General features: G+C 47.3%; 1 protein-coding gene across 4 annotated transcripts in view; it reads left to right on the plus strand.

Annotated features, from left to right (window-relative positions):
* Positions 1-558: 558 nt before the first annotated feature.
* The window catches only part of DOCK4 (dedicator of cytokinesis 4), a 2,129,281-nt gene continuing 2,111,961 nt past the window's right edge, over positions 559-17,878 (plus strand). For all 4 annotated transcript variants that reach the window (XM_069627915.1, XM_069627916.1, XM_069627917.1 and 1 more), the window contains exon 1: positions 559-862. In XM_069627915.1, coding sequence (XP_069484016.1) covers positions 826-862 — 37 coding nt within the window. In that variant the 5' untranslated portion in view covers positions 559-825. The remainder of the gene's footprint in view (positions 863-17,878) is intronic.

Genomic DNA, 17,878 nt, shown 5'->3' on the forward strand with positions numbered 1-17,878 from the left:
GTTCATAGTTGGCACATAGATGAGATAAAAAGACACCGAATAATTTGTTTAATAAAGGGTGATGGAGCTATGTGGAACCAGTAAAAGTTGTGTCTAATTTGTATGTTTTCAAATTAGTAGTCTACTTTTGAAGTTATTAGCACTTGCAGGATTTACGAGAGCTTATTATAGATGTCCTCTTTGTGCTGAACCAATGTAAACATTTCGTTTCAGAATCTGCCACTTTGCCTTTTTTTCAATTGTTGGCTTGTATTTCATTAGAGCGTGTGTTTACATTCTCTTTCCACATTCCACGTGTTTCTTGGAGGAAAACCACAACACGAATGGTACATTTGGGGGGGGGGGGGTGTAATTACTGGTACCGAAAAGTGGCAATATGTTAACGTTCAGAGGATGCCCATCATGGTCTGGATGAAGCCACTGGGCTCCCTGGGCCCCTGCCTCATTCCTGTGCTGCCCCTGTGGGGCGCCCATGCTCTGTCGCCAGCGTCGTTGTGTGGGCGGGGCTTGCTTCGGGCCTCTTTCGGCGGCTGCTCGGCTTGTCTCCGAGCCCGGGAGCTGGCAGCGGCTGTGCTCAGCTGCAGCAGGCAGAGCAATCAGAACAATGAGTCGCTCGCGGCTACCGGAGAGCGGCTGACCCCGGGAGCGAGCCCCGCGCGCGGGCAGGACGGGTACGGGCCAGGCACTGGCACTGGCACTGGCACACACGGAGCCAGGGCAGGACAGGCACCGCAGCACGGGCAGGGGGGCAGACCTGGAGGAGGACAGGCGGACGGGAGCCCAGGGGGGTGCAGGCATCAGTTCCGCTGCCCGTCGCCCGCAGTCATGTGGGTGCCCAGCGAGCAGGAGAAGTACGGCGTGGGTGAGTGGACACAGCCTTTGCCCTGTGTGTTTAAGGGGCACCGTGTGCCCAGGCATAGAATCTGTATGCAAAATGCATTACCTTCTGGATGCCCACCACCCAGGGGTGCCATGATAGCACCTCTGATACACAAAGCAACACAGAGACCCAACGGCACAGCATCTCAGATGCTGAAACGGCGCAGTAGCCCAGATGGGAGACCCCACAATACAAAACACCTTCTGTGCTATGTGTAAACGGCGAAATGTACAGCTGTCAAGTGGCACAGACAGAAAGCATCGCTTCTGGCTCGTACACAGAGCAATACAGTGGCACAGCATCTCGGGTACACAAGCAGCGCCGGACCCCAGATGCACGAGCCCGCAGTCCTGCACAACATTCCATATGTGTAAACAGCACCACGCACAGCTGCCAGGTGGCGCCTAGCAAGCATCTCATATGCACCAACAGCACAGTGCACAGCTTCCCTCTGGTATACCCCATGGCACGAAATCTCAAATGCACAAGCAGAGCAGTAGCCTTGATTCTTGAGCCCACAATGCACGACATCCCAATGCCATATGCACAGCGGTCAGGTGACACACATATCGTAATTGCTCCAACAACACAGTGCATACTAGCTTCCCGCTGGTACATAAAGCAACGCAACCATCCAGTATCACAGCAGCAGCACCGCACCTAGATGCACCGCACCTAGATGCATAAGCCCATAATGCAGAACATCCTTTATTTGTAAACAGCAGCACGCACAGCTGTCGGGTGCCAGACATAGCAAGCTTCTCATACCACAGCACAGTGCCTTCCTCGACTCTGGGACACACATCAACACAATAATACAGTGGCACCGCATCTCGGATGCACAGGCAGCCCACCATCCGATGTGTGTACACAGCAAAAGTGACAGCTGTCAAGTGGCACAGACAGAAATCACCACAAATGCCCCAACCTCACGGTGGCTTCTCTCTGGTACGCAGGGCAGCACATTATCCCAGATGCACGAGCCTACAATCCACAGCTGTCGGCTGTCACAGAAAGCAATCATCCCGTATGCACCAATGGCACAATGCACACCACCCATCCAGATGCGCAGGCAGCACAATGCACACGATTCCAGCGCCGCATCCACGACACAGCAGCGGGCAGAGCATAAAGCACCGAGCAGCGTCCTATGGGGCATAACGGCTGTGACGGCGCCGTGCCTGTGGCTGCACCAACAGCGTTGTGATGGTGTTCGTGAGGTCGCGCACAGCGGCACCCGCGATCTGCCTAACCCAAGGACATTGCCACACACTCTGACCGTCTTCATTACGTGGCCACGTACATTGCCCCTTTCACTCGACCTTTTGCAGGCACGACATGCGCCGCAGGGGGGCAAAGGGGCTCAGCTGCCAAATGTAAACAATAGACGCCCGAGCCCATGCACTGTGGGAGTACTGCTTTAAGTTACCCCAGACCCGTTTCATAGACGATTTCTTCTGCAAGAATCTGGCCACAGGGTGGGACTTGCTTCTGTAAAGTTTAAAACAGTACATCCATTCTGTACAAGAGGGGCGCTTCTATAGAAGGAGGAGGCAGAGGGGTGATTTAATGCAAACAGGGCGAGCATAGGGGATAAGTCAGTAAAAGGAGGAGGTAGAGGGGCGCTTCTGTACGAGGTGTAAAGGGGTGTAAAAAGATACGTGTTCACTGGAGGATATAATAGAGACCCCGCCCCCGGACTCCCCCCCCCCCCCCATGTCAAAGAGGGCAGAACTGTACTTCTGTTGTGCACAAGGGTGACTGAATGCAGAGGCTCTTATCCCCAAAAAGAGGGATCCGGAGGTCCTCCTGTAAGGTGGTAGCAGGAAGCCGGGTGTTACTCCTGAGCAAGGGGAGATGGGGGGCATAGAGGGATATACATATGAAAGAGAGGGCCGTGTCTGCATAAGAGCAGGGTAGAGTGGTGCCTTTGTGCAAGAGGAGTTCAAGAAAGGGACCCTTGTTCAGGGAGGGCAGTAGAGAAGCGCTTCTCCGGACGGGGCGGGGTGGAGGGCACAGGGCAAGGAGAGGCTTTTGGAAAAATATTGCTCTGACCAAGGATTTTCTTCACTGCGCGGGGCGTGCCAGAAAAGGTGCGCAGGGGCTCCGGTGTGCTTGTAGAGGAGCGCATGTGCGCAAGGCACGTAGCAGGTGCGGACTCAGTGGTCCAGAGAGACGCTTTGTGATTGGATGTGGGGTTAATGGGTGGCCCTGTAACTGTGGTGGGTAGAGGTGTGTTTCAGTACTGGTTGGGTGGGGTGGAGCGCAGAGAGGTGCTTCTGTGGCCTCCATAAGCAGATGCAGGTGGTGGTGGGGGGGGGGGTCGATTTATAAAAGGTGCTCCGGCACTAATGTACATTAGAGGCCACAGAGAAATTCTTACACCAGAAATAGCACCAGCGTACGGTATATCGAGCCGTCTTTCTTTGTTATTATACAGTTTGAAACATTAACATGTATGAGCAGGGCTGGACGATATGGAGCAAAAGTCATGGCTCGACACGTTTGGGTTGAATGGCTATGTGCGATATATATCTCAATATTGTTTATGTGGGTTAAATGCTCAGTTGTAAGCCACCAACTAACACCTTTATTTATAAGACATTGATTAAAAAAAAGTGTGACCGAAGGGTTCCTCTTCCTGTTTGAGAATACACACAGCTGTGCAAATATCAAAATGTAAATAAAAAATGCTAGTGTATGTAATAATGTTTGTGTATATATCTTGATGTTAATGATATTGTGTCAACCCATATCGATTTAGAAAATATATCGATATATTGCCCAGACTTATGTATGAGTCCTTGTTAAGTTTATTTTGGCTAAAGTTTCGTCCTGCGTGCTGTGCCTAATTGTTTCACATGTACATTCTCTGTGTGCAGAACTTTGCCTGCCTTGATGCCTCTGGGGAGTCTGGGCTAAATCAACCCTTATGGGGGCACATCTGGGCTATGGCTCGCCCGCCACAAAGTTCTGTGTCCATCACTATCGAGGTATCTGGGTGGATTGCCCCCTCTCTTTCCCCCCCCCCCCCCCCGCCCCCACTGGTGTACTGGGGTGGGCGGAGCCAATGATTCCTTGTGGGAATTCAGGACAAACATAGAGGCCCTAGGCCATGTCGGGGAGCAGTGGGCCTCTTGTCTTCAGGCAGTGGTGACATGAAGGCTCCACTGGTGGCCACTCAAGAGTGGCAGGCTTAGACTTGGTGTTGGTGGCTTGTAGTGGATATTCATTTAGGAGTGGAGAGAGGGTGGGGGAGTTTGACTGGTTTGGCAGTATCCAAAACCCTAGCTGGTTTGGCTTTAGGCCATTGGAGTTCTGCTAATATTTGATGGTGCTGATGGGGCAAAAATGACACGTGCAGAGTGTATGTTGATTTTTGTTGAGTTCTGATGTTGTTTCATGAGCCAGTGTGGACTCATGAAAGCAGTGGTGCCGCGCCTTGTCACGTCTTCCCCAGTGTGGTGGTCATTGCTGTGCCAGGTGGCCCTCTCTTCAAAAGGGGATGGGCAATGAGGTGCACCCTGTCATGTCACTGCAGGTGGGATGTGTGCACCATTGGCAGCCAGACATTTAACATGCACAGGGGATGTGATGCAATGAGGATAGTGTTGTGTGTCTGTCAAAATGGGGTGCTCTAAGCTGAATTTCAGGTCGTGTCCATCAGAGGCACGTTGTGTATGGATGACAGGAGTTTCGCGCACGCTGAGACACTGCTGTTTTCTCTAATCCGCGATTTCATTTCAATGTATGGCCCACTTAATTAAGAATGACATGCACCCATGCTGTTGCAAACACTCTTTCGCTGCTGCAGGCTTTTGTCCGTGACACTCACTCACTGTTTTCCCTCCTCGCATATTTTCCCTGGTTCTTTTCCATCCTTCGACTGGATGGATATCCCTGAGGCGTGGGGGCACAATACACCGTCTCCCAGACTAGCCCCTGAAACCTCTACAGTGGTGACTTGGCACAGTATAAAAACGATGAACATAAGAACATCCATCAGTAGAAACTCCCTCGAAATAAATGTATCCCAGGTCTCAAGTGCCATCACTTCGTGTGGCCATACTTTCTTCCCTTCTGCCGCCTCCTATTTGACAGCCACTGTCTCCTCTCCAGGTGTTTTGGACTCCGACTCCCATGACCCCTCATATTTAACTAGGCTGGCTATGTCTGATGGCGTGCCAGGCAAGACCATCTGGAGAGGCAAATGTTACCGGAGCCTGGTATAGACACCCAGGCTTCTCTGACCGAATCTCGAAGAATGACAGAAAGTGCGTCAAGATCACACTTCATAAAAGTTGTTCTTACTAACAAACCCAATAAAACATGCACACAACTCTGTCCAGGGTCTGCGAAGCTGCGTGCCAGAGGCAGACTGCGGTCAACTTGACTATTGATAACTCGTTGCAACCTGTGGTTTTGTGCTCAAAGGCTCCAGTGCAATGTTGTTGCATTCTGCAGAGCCAGCAGTTTTGTTTGAAAGAGTGGAGTTTGTTTCAGGAAGGAAGTGCAGACCAGTGCACCCCACGAGTTCAGGACTGGACAGATCCCCACGCATGCATTACAGAGCGAAGGTCATTTAACCCTTGCGCTGCTCTTCGGACGTATTTATGTGTCCTAATTCCCACGAGAAAGCATTGAGGTCCTGACGGTGGAGGATTGCTAGGTTTAGGAGAGAAAGACAACTCCTTCACCCTGCCAGAGTGGCACTGTTACCTGTGCGTGCGCCGCGCCCTGCCCCCAGTGGGATAGTGTTGGTTCAGGGCGTGCAGCGTTTGGTGGGATGTGCAGTCGTCACCAGCAGTGGTGCTTTAGACGGGGAAACGACAGCAGAGATGTGAGGGGATAAGTGTGCGCCGCATATGGGTCCTGGAAGTCCTGCGCTCCGCCCCCTCTTCAAAGTCTCGCAACAGCTGTGAGCTGCTGTCCGGGCTGGATCCGCGGCGGATGCCCTATGCTTCGGAAATGCCCAAAATAGAGCCGCTTAATGGAGAGCTGATTCTCGCCCGAGGTGCTGTGTCTGGCCGCTGCCTGCGCACATGAGACGTGTGTACAAAAGTGCCGCGGCTTTATATATCTAGCTATGGCTTCAAAGCTGCAGATCCATGATACATGCCACTTACTGGGCAGAGTGATGGGGGACACATTTTAGGTACTAGCCAGGCTTAATATGTCACCCTCTCCCCCTGCATTGCCCGCATTCACTTAGCAGCACACCATTCGCCATTCATGCTTTAACATTCTCCATGGCTGAGTAGGGAGTGCAGATTTTACTACACTCAGAGGACAGGGTAAATAAACACTTAACAGTATTGGCCGTTTTTGCACTGGCCCATTGCAGCTTTTAGCTCAGATGACTCCACGCAATGGGGCTCATTGTTTGCATCGCTCGACCTATGCATCTTTCCTGGGTGAAAGCAGCTGGTCCCATTTTGACGAAGGTTTCTGCAGAATTGCATTCCTTGTTTCTTTTCTGCCCCCGGAGCAGTAGAATTCACGAGTATGACCTTGCGTCTTTAAGGATACCCTCCTCCCTCTAACCCATTGGGGGCGGAAATAAGGAGTGCAGGTTTGGGTGATTGTGGTCTTCTCCCTTTAGAGATTGGACTAGTCCAGGTGATTGGCCCTGGGCTATTGAAGGGGTTGCCTTGGCCTATTGCTGTTAAAGTAGTCTACACAGGACACAGCCAAATTCACCTTGCATGTGAAAGTCACTCTCAGGCGACGTCCCATTTTCCAAAATGCGCCTGAACATCTCATCACTTCTGCCAAAAAAACGATTTGATAACCTGGACCCATAACTTGGTTTGCATTACGTTTCGCCTAGTGTGCTTTAAATGTCCTCCAGATGTGTCCTAATGCTCCTTTATTCACATTCCAAAGCACACAGAGCGAAGGCCACACAGCCATGCTGACGTGGCACCGGTTGCCATGGGGAGTCGGGAGAAGCTCATGCTGTAGGGGTTGGTGTCAAGCCAATCAGGCTTTTCTATACAACATCCAGGAACTAAATAACTCCTCGGAATTCCGATCCGTGCAACCCATTAGAATTAAATGGGACTGCAATCACCAGTCGTTCCCACTTGTACATTGCCTCGCCTAAAATCCAAGCTCCCCATCCAAGTGGGCTCACTTCCTAGAATAACGATGCACTCGTCAAGAGAACAGGGTAGGCCTCTCCCTTTCTGTCCCTTTTTCTTCCTTCCTTTCCCCCTTCCTTTTCCTCTCCTCGTTCAATTTCTTGCCTCATACCGTCCTGCTCTCCTCTTTCCATGTTTTCACCATAACCTTATTCCATCCTTACTTCCTCTTTGCATTTTATCCCTTCAGTGGGCTCTGGATCCAAGAAACTCAGATTAGGCGCAATGCCCGATGGGCTGGAACCCAAACCTAGGCCTGTGCGGCACACAGCATGTGTGGACTCCAGAGACATATAACGTATCTAATTCTTAAATAATATTAACATAAGAGACTCATGTCGTGTTGGTACAGAACTCTGATGTTGCTCGGACAAAGGGAATTTCTTGGCTGCATATAGAGTCCGCTGATGTGGGGGGGAAATGTTTTAAAATGAGGGCATTTAGCTTCTTTATTAGGGAAACCAGCACAAAAACTGTTTGCATATTACTTTGCTTTGAAATTCCTTTTCAAATTGGGCATTGCTGCGTTGAAAACCAATAGTCTGTGCCAGTGTTGTCCTTTCCCACTTATACACGCTACAACCAATTTACAGAGCACAACCTGGGACACTGCATTCTAGCACCACGGGCACACAAGCCTCCTGTCTGGATACACATCCCTCTATGGCATCGACACAGACCACCTAGTAACAAGCCCACACAGTTCCCGGGGACTTCTGAGTTGCAAGCATTGACACAGAAGCAAAGCTATCTTTCATTTTGTTCTCGCCTCATTAACCTAACACCCTCCCCCCCCTCTTTAAGGCTGGCCAGAGCTCCCGAAGACAATACAAATGGCAGTGGTGCATGGTATAGAGGTATAGACCCCAATTGCATAACATGGGTGTGGTATTGTATAGCACCAGTCTGGCCCCTCTGCTGCCTGCGCAAGGGAAGAAGACCAAGCAAGTGAGGAGGCAACGATAGGATTATGTGGTTTATTCTGTAGCAAGGCTGTGTTTATTTCCTTTTCCCTCTTCTGTTACTCTTCATATTATTCTAATGCAGGGGGTCTGCAACCTTTGGCTCTCCAGATGTTTAGGACTACAATACCTGGGACTAGTAAGATCGTTTGTTTTGGTCCTTCCTTGTACCCCTCCCTTGCCTCGCCACGCCCTGAAACACTTGTGTATGGGCGCGATATGAATACAATGTATCATATCATACCCATGATATTAGGCTCTTGACTATGCTGGTTAGGAACAATGGGAGTTGTAGTCCAAAACATCTGGAGAGCTAAAGGTTGCAGCCCCCTGTTCTAATAGTAAGTAGCTTGCGTGCACTGCTACTCTAGTGCCTCGATGTTAAGGGCTCCAGACCTAATCGCCGAGCCATATACTAGCAGGGCATGTGGCATTGGTAGTCTTGGACCAAGTGTCAGCCTGCCTTACCCATTTGTTGTTTTTCCTTTTGGAAGAATCACACATGCTTGAATGTAATGGTGCTCATATATGTGTTTGCTGACAAGACAAAAGCTGAAGTCTGTTATTCTCCATTCGTGCTACCTTTTAAATTTTGTCAGACTTTGATATTTTTATTTTTACATTCATTTTTTAAATGTGACCTAATCATTTCCCAATCCCTTCTTTTTTTGCTTTATTTTTGTGGGTTTTCCGGCTGCACCCTTTTGATATTAGCTACTTAAAAAAAGTGAGGGATGCATTCATTGAAAATGTTCTTTATTTGTTTTGGTCTATTTGTACGCCCAAACTATTGCACTAGAGTACAGATGGGGAGAAATGGCATATGAGGAGGGACACACAGCTTGTAGATGCTGTTTGGTTATTAGTCCACCCAATGACTGCCCATGGCCATGCTAATCCCTATGGCCATTCTCACCCAGTTCCTGCTCATCCCCGCCCAAAACACTGCCTCATGGGACTCTTTCAGCTCACTTTAATCAAGTCTCGGGGCCTCATTACGAGTAGGGAGGCAGCCATGCCTCCATACCGGGTTCCAGTACCGGGTTCTGTGAATGAGGAATTACCGGGTCATTCCAACCTTGGAGGACCTGGTAATTCCTCATCCACAAAACCAATCCTCATTCCCATTTGAGCCCCCATAGGGCTCAATGGAAATGGAGATGGAGCTAATAACGGGCCCGTTAATAATGGGCCCGTTATTAGCTCCTTGGTCTCCTTGCGGGACCCGCAAAGGACGTCTGGTCTGACCAGACGTTTTGTGCGGGTCCCGCTAGGGGACCTCGTAATAAGGCATCCCGTAATGAACGGTGCCGGTCCTGTACCGGCACCCTTCATTACGGGAGCGCCAGCCTCGTAATGAGGCCCTCGATATGTGAATGTGTTTCTGGTGAAATAAAAATGTCTTTACCAGTCCTGCCTTCAGCACTCAAGTAATAAGCATTATGCTTGTCCTTCACTGTTTTATTAAAAACACTCTTTGGCATATCCAACAGTTTTATCTTGTGTGTAAGTATTGGGCATTTGGCAGGCAGTGCTATTAAATGCCCAGGCACTCGCACCATGCTGCACCTGCTACCATCAATGGCCAGTTAATACCATTACAGCAGTGCCTAGCAAATGTTTTGTCCATGCCTACACAAAAACCCAAACTGTTGACATTGAAAATGCTTGTTTCTCTTGTTTTGGTTAAATACAGTCCTTCAGGGTAAAGGAGGTGCCCACAGTATATGAGGCCCCAAAATTCAACTGGGTTATGACTTCAAAGAATACTAGGCATTCTAAATTGATATTGAAATTGATATTTTATTTCTATCGCGCTCGTACACAAGTGTTTCTAAAGCACATGGATTTACAAAGATACAATGTAGTTCAGAGCTATGTAACCTGTGGTTCTCCAGATGTTTTGCACTACAGATGCCATTATCTGCATAATTGATTATCCTGCTAGGGTTGGCAGGAGTTGTAGTCCAAAACAGCAGCTCGTGCCAAAAAGGCACATACATTTTTAACTTTGGGAAGTAAAACCCAGCTAAACTCTCACATCTAACCTCCCTTTCCCCTTCCAGTACATGATAAACAGTGACTACATGGCTAGCTGGTCTTAGTTGAATGGACTGAAGCTCAAGTACTGTGGTCAACCCCATGGACAAGCCTTGGTGCTCTGATACAGTGGTGATTTGGCACATTATAAACGCCGATTAACATGCCATTTCTTGATAAAATGCTGAAGGCAGCACTCTGAATATTTTTAATGCTGCATGTCATTTGTAATCTCCCATTGGTATGGCCTCTAAGCTCTGTGCGTTGTCTGTGTGCGCCTTGTTCTCCGTTCAAGTGCACTGTATTCGGACATGGCACAGCAAATGGTAACTCACACATATATTGGAATACTATTCAAACCACTGCAAACTTAACATCATATTATGTTGCACAGTGGAAGACAAAGGTGAGGCGAGTCCCCAAAGCTCCTCATAAGGAGTATGATCGATGGTGCACGAGGGCGTGGCCTAGCCATTGGAAATGCAATGCTTGATACATTTCAAAACAGAATTTTAGATTTCAGAGGGTAAACGAAAACAATAACCTGTGTATTCATTCGTTGGTCTATATATATTGTCCAGGCCCCATAATATTGAGATACTTTTGCACTCGGCTTTACTGGCAGATGCTATGACTAAAACAAAACGATTTGCTCAGGATCACACACGTTGTTGATGTGGGGATTCTAGGATCACAACTTAGGTTTTCTCATTCCAAATCTTCTACAATGACAACATGACTTCAGGAGCAAGAAAACTCTGTTTAGGTCCCCTCCCTCCCCCATGTGTATGTACCGTGCATAGCGTTATAAAGAAACAATTCTCATTCATTGTCTTGTCAACCCCGAGGGCACGATGCAATTCTCTCAGATGGTTTTGTTGTTTGTTAGTCTACTCTCTGCCTGCAACACAGAATACCTACAAACTGACCCGGACGCAGATCTCACGGTACTTCCGGTCTGCACGCGCGTGAACATGACAACAAAGCTATCCTGGATAATGTCTTCTCGCCCCAAAAACTCACCCACTCTCCTGTCTTACGGATCCACCAGAGCGCCTGGAGTCCATGCGTACGGCAACCACGCACATATAAACCCTAATAACATAACATGTGTTATCATACGAATTCTTCGTCTCCTTTTTCCGGGTCATAGAAAATCATTCTAGTTTGACAGTCTGGTGATTCTGAAAGAGATGGGGTGCGGGGATGTCTCTGCCCGAGTGCAAATGGCCTCTCAGAGGAACCAGCATGTTGCTAATCCTCCCAGATACACTCCCCGCTGACATTATACACCTTTTTCCACCCCAGACCCTATAACCTAGGTATATGTAATAGTAGTATAGGGAAATACCTTTCATCAAACGTTTATTTTGACAGGTGGCCACACCCCCATGCCTAATCCCGCTCCCTTTTGATATTGAGTGGATTGAACCCCACAATACTTGATAAACATTTGATAATAAGCCCAAAATGTTTGATATCAATTTGATAAGACTCCAAAATGTTTGATATCAATGTATCAATTTGATAAGTACCCCAATCCTTTCTTCATACATTTGATATTAATATATACTTTTTATATCAATCGAATATAAAATGGATATAATTTTCTGGAGCAGCCCCTGGCCGTAGAGGCCGAGTGAGCATCTGCAAGAGAAGTGAGCTCAGAAGACAAGGAGTATGAATCTAGGGTCTATGAAGCCAGAGAGTCATTCCACCCTGTTGGTCTGGGGCTATCAATATTTACGGCTATAATTTTGATATCAATTTAATGTACATTTTATATGAAATTCTAAGAATCCCAGGAATGTTCGATAAGGACCTACTACTTTTTTATTTCATGTTATAGTTGATGTAATGGGTGGTTCCAGGGCTATGATGGCGCTGGAGTCGAGGCTTATAACCTGGATGTATAGCTTTTGTGGTAGGCCTGGAAAACACGTGCGCTCTTCGGACTTTTCCGGTGGTATTCAGGGTGGAAGAAATAGTGATTATGAACCGCTACAAATACGACGAGGGGAAAACTAACCCTGGAATTTCCAACGATAGTTACACCCCTGGGTGTCCTAAGTGTATGATGGGATGGAAGATGCTCAGGCTTTTATGGCTGGTTACGAAGGCGAGGAGTTCTAGGACGAGGATGATGCGGTTCTAGAGCAGCTACCGCTGATCGCGATACCAGGGCGACCATCAGCTGGATGCCAGGGCGACCATCAGCGGTGGCTGTGAACTCTGAAGACAAGGACTATGAATCCATGGTTTTTCTGGAGGATGCAGCTATGACGCCGGAGCGTGACCCCGCCCCTAACCTTTGGCTAAACAGGTATTTTGAACTACAGCTCTCAGCAGCGGCCCCATCTAACACTGTTAATGCTGAGGGATCCCCGGATTCGTGGTCCAACACATCTCGAGGTCTGCAGGTTGCAAACTCTTGCTATAACCACACTGGGAAGTGGCCCAAATAATGTGTTCAAAAGCATATATAGGGGTAAACACTGAAAGTAATAAAGAGTCCAACTGGCAACAATTAATTGCACAAAAAGCAGGGTGTCTGCTACTTACGAGCTTCCAGATATGTTGGACTATGACTTCCATGAACCCTCACCATTGGTTATGCATGGGTGCATGGGAGTTGTAGTCCAAAACATCTCAACATCCAAAGTCTGACACCTGACCAAGAAAGAACAACAGAAATGTGTTGGGAATGATTTTCACCTTCGAAAATGAAGCTTGTCACTTGCACACTTGCTAACCTTGCATGCAAAGTCACTGCTGATTAAGGAAACGCCAAAACCCAGTAAAGCTACTGATGTTGCCAAACTAGTGGTCACGTTTATCAGCTACCAACATTGATATCCTTCAGAAACGCAGTTTACATGCCCCCCGCCCCCCTCCCACACTCCCCCGCTCCTGTCAGGCGTGAGATGGATTAGTGCCTTTCATTTTGTATTTCTGTATGCAATGCATGCAGATGCATTTTGTCACTGCGCATACATGACTACATGTATCACACTGCAAATTCATGGAAGCCTAAAAGCCACGGCTCTCTTGTCAGCTCACACCTGACATGGAACGGCTTAAGACCCTCGTAAACTCTCCTCTGATTTATATTTCAAGAATTAAAGGCAGACGCCAGATGGACTCTGGGGCTCCAGACGCCTGGCTTGTATTAGTCCTGGGCATACATGCCAACATGGCCCATTCCAGCCGGGAGATGTCACTCCACTCCAGATTTCATTACTGCGCGGTGTAACTGTGCTCTTGGATTTATATGATGAAAATCCAGGGCTACGAGTCCCAGTAAGTAAAGGTAAAGCCAGGCCCAGACTAGTGTCTCCGGAATGGGCATATGCATATGCATGCCATGTATGCATAAGAACCTAGCATAGAGTAGCAAACACACACCTAGCGCACATAGGCCTATTCGTTTATTCTTAATACATTTGCTTAAACATTACTTGGGAACAAGCATACTTTAGCATCTTAGCAAGAGTGCATAGCATGAGCACGTATCTTTTAGCAATGCCCATGCGATGGGTACATGAAGGAACTGTACAATGGAGAGTTTCTTACATGAGTGTTTCGGAGTCAGCCGGAGTTGCACAGAGGCGTGTGTGCTCTGGAAGAGCTCAGTGCAATGTAGAATTGGCCAGGATTTACAAGTCAATTGCCTGTAGTAACTCTGACTTACACCGCACTTGCATTTTGCAGAGGTTTGTGTTATATACATGCTATTGCACATCTGAGTGTGTCCCCATGGTGTCTGTTTTCAACAGCCCCTTTTTTTAGAATCCTTCCTTTTGGTGTTATTGCTTGTCCTGAAAATGTTATTCTTTCATTAATAAGCTCCAGGACTTTATAAGCACATCTGTGAGACACATGCTCGTATGTGAAAAGAAATTCCTTTGCTTTTGGGATTGTCACTAGAATATTGCTTGTGTTCGTTTTACTTTTCTTTAATGTATTTCACCCCCAAGGAGGAACACTGTCGTTTCCTTTAAATCTGGAAAGTTATTGTCTGTCCATCTCTCTTGTACCCTTTTTCTATATCAACAAAAATTAGAATTCGCCTGGAACGCCATATGCTCCTCTCCCCTCTTCCAGGTTGCAGCCATGTTCAGTTCCAGCGACCTCCTACACAGAGGGACTTATTGCGGTCCTTGTGAGGCCCAATTAAACCAGGTTTTCAGGATACCCACTGCTGATGTTTAAACCCCTGCTATATACATCTGCTACACTCCAAGGTATGGTGTGTAGCTATCATGAAAACATGGAGTGGATTTAGCTCCTGGGGACCGAGATTGGAGCAGTTCAACTGCTCTACGTGGTGACATCCTGGCTGTGACGGCCCACACCACATTAATCTGAGGCGGGTGATCTGCAGAGGTGGCAGCTTGGCTCCAAACTCCCCAGATCTGCAAACCCACCTCCTGCGTTTCATGTGATGGACTGGCTCACTTGGGCCTTTTCAGAAATGCCCATATCCTTAAAGGGGATGGCACCCAGAGCAGGCAGGAAGCTAGATTATTTCCAACTACCTCAATGAAAGAAAAGTCCCCCGAAGAATTGTTTGCTTTCCTTCATGGTGGTGGGGGGAGGTGCACAAAAAGTTGGCGCAGGACTTCTCTTAAATCATTAAATTATAGAAAATCATAGCTAATAGTACAATATAAAAGCCAAGCCAAAGAAGACAAGTTGTTCAGAATTGCAGGTACATTTAGTGCCTTTGCTTCTATGAAATGTGCACACCGCCTGGCCAGTACTTTTAATAATTGTGTTCTCCGTTTTTCAGGAAGTCCCGGTGAATTTATTTAAGGCTGTCTGTGAGAGGACGGTGTCAGCATAGTGAAGGATTAACGAGTCCCCTTTCGTGCACCCTTCCGTTATTTCGTACCGACGACGGACTTTGTATTAATGTTATTATTATATGATAAGGCATTTATAACGCGCCTGTACATAAGTGTTTCAAGTATTGTGAAATAGTAAGAGTTGTTTCCTCATAATGCTGTCGTCAGCTCTCTGTAGTTAGTCATCTCGAAGAGCAGATTACTGGCCGCTTGCGAGATGGCATTAAGCCGCCAACATGGCAGAGGTGTTCAGTGCAAGACCGGTGGCATCGCATTACATCACATCACATCACATCTTGTACTGGCGTTTGTGATCCTATCGTCCATTTTTCGCTCATGACATTTTCAAGTCATTTCATATCGCCAGGGGTAAATGCTTCAATCGTTTGTATTGTTTGTTATAAAGTCAGGGTTTCAGGCGGGAGTACCCTCAAATGAGAGGTAGTTGGGAACTAGACTTAAATAATTATGGTATTCAGTGAGTGTGGATCTAGCTCCAAGAAGCAGCATAGCTCTTTACAGAGATATACAGCATTACAACATATATATATCTATATATAAACCCCAAGTGGTCAGAACGTTGACGATTTTGGAATGTTTCTTTCCATTTTTTGATTTCCTTTATGAAGTGGAAAGAATTGTGATGCACAGAAGTGCAATGTCAGTCCATGGATTGAGCGTGTATCTACGCCACCTGTGGAATTTGATGTTTCGCTGTTTAAGAGAGAAGTGCCTTTCCATAGAATGGTGCACTAGTTAGATTGCTAAAAACCGCTGTCGGTGGGGAAAGATAGTAAGTTACTTCGGAATCTTTTTGGGAAGAATCATAGGTGGATTGTGGGGGGCTATAACCTAGGACAGCTTTGGAAAACCAGCGATCTATTTTAAATGGGGCAATGTGTAGTTATGTTTCTTTTAATTGCACTGGTACCACTTTCGGACACAGTTATGTTAATGTTGGTCAATGATGATTAAGCTGGAGGGGGCCTGAGAAACGTTGGGGGCTTTTGCTTCAATGGCATAAAATGGAGCGATTCAAAGAACAGAGGATTCGTTTCCAAGCCTGCTTTTTTCCATGTCATGCTACAGCATGACGCATGTCACACTTTGTGTCTGTGGTGATGCAGACTATTTTTGCAGTTAGTTCATCTGTGTCTTTTTTCCCTACAGGATATCCTTATTGGTGTTGGTCCCCATAATAGAGTTGTTTCCTACTGGCTGAGCGCAGGACTTTTCCTGAGGTTACCAAGATCTTGGTTATCCAAACCAATCGTTATATGCCATGAGTCTGCAACCTGTGGATGTCCTGATATTTTGCGTTACAACTACCATACTTCCTCAGCATTAACTATGCTGGCTAGGATTGATAGGAGATATTGTCCAAAACATCTGGAGAGCCAAAGGTTGTAGATCCCTGAAAAAGCCAAGTCTTTACTAAACGGGGATACCAATGTGTCATTGTGATGCTCCCTTCAAGTAAACAATTCAGTTACTGTCTTCACAGTGTGGTGTGATGGAGTAAGGAGGCTGGCAAGGTGTTCTATTTTTGGCTATAGACTTTTATGAATAACCAAAAGAAAGTAAACCTGTCTTTCCCTTTCCTTATAGGGGTTATCCCTGCCTCAAGACATAATACTTCGGTGCTAGACAAGCTATCCCTCAAAACCAAAAAAGTACCATCCTCTGTCCAAGCCAACTACTCTATCCCTACCACTGAGCACTAAACCACCCGATGTTCCGGGTTCTCCTTAACAAAAGCACTAGGCGAATGGCTCCCTTCTCTTGGTGAAACCATCCTGTCTTGACTGACTTAACAGAGTTCTCTTGTGAAAGGGTCTGTTTTACCAAAAGCACTCGGACCAGGAGAATGACTCCCATCTACTAGTCTACTTGGGGGATTCTCCCCTTAATATTCTCTTGAACACGTTTTTAAAAGTTCTTTCACTTCCTCCCAAGGATTAATAAAAAACGGAGTTAATCTTTTCTAAATTCTTCTTACTGTTGATACCCTGTTAGGGTTTCTTGTGTCTTGCCTACAGGGGAGATTGCCCCCGGACAGCTCTTGGTCCTTTTGATCTCTTTCATGCAAGTTGGGTTTCCTGCTTTGACGAGGGAGTTCACTCCAGAGACACTGTTGATATTTTGGACTCTTGGTGTCACCAACGAGGAAGTTCACTCTTGAGGTACTCTTTTCTTTGAAAGTAGGCTTGATATTTGGGGAGGCTGTCCCTGTGAGTCCCTTGCCCTTTCTCTACTTGAATATCAGTACTAATGTGCAAGAGTCTATTTTAAAGAAATACTGGACTCTTGGACTTTGGTGTATTACTGTGATGAGAGAGATTACTCCCGAGTGACATTTGAATCTCGGTTCTCTGGGTATCACTGCGATGATGGAGATCACTCCTGAGTACTCTTAGTTCTCTGGGTATCACTGTGACAAGGGCGATCACTTCACACTTGACTCTTTATCTGGTTTGAACATTCCCCCCAGTCCCGAATCGGGTCTCCTGCCGCTCTCGTTACCCTGGCTGTGGTTATAGTGCATCTCTGGTTATTCCCAGGGTCTTGGGTCGGCTTCCCGCTCACACTTGTCTCCTGTGTGTCTTTCCTCCTTGGTTACCGTCTCAGGACAGCTCAGTGGCACCGTTCTGCTTGCAGCGGTCTGGGGGCAGTTTCTGTACGGCTTGGCCCACCTCCTGAAGGTCATGCAACCACTGAGTTCCTTACAGTGGATGTTGGAGTCGGGTCCATCCCGGCTCACAGAGAGCCTCTCCTTCTGCTGTTCGAAGTTCTCCCTCTTAGACCCCGACTGCCTCGCGATAAGTACTCTTCTTCGAATTCGAATCTCCTGATGTGGCAGGGATACAGAATAAACTTTACAACAGCAGGCAGTAGTACTCTCAGAATAGTTATTAGATGGATTCACCAGGTCCGGGGTTATGATATGATATGGCATTTATAAAGCGCCTATACACAAGTGTTTCAAGGCGCGCCCCGGCAAGGGAG

Source organism: Ambystoma mexicanum, chromosome 12 (genome assembly GCF_040938575.1).
Source record: "Ambystoma mexicanum isolate Mex_15411 chromosome 12, UKY_AmexF1_1, whole genome shotgun sequence".
Lineage (NCBI taxonomy): Eukaryota > Metazoa > Chordata > Amphibia > Caudata > Ambystomatidae > Ambystoma > Ambystoma mexicanum.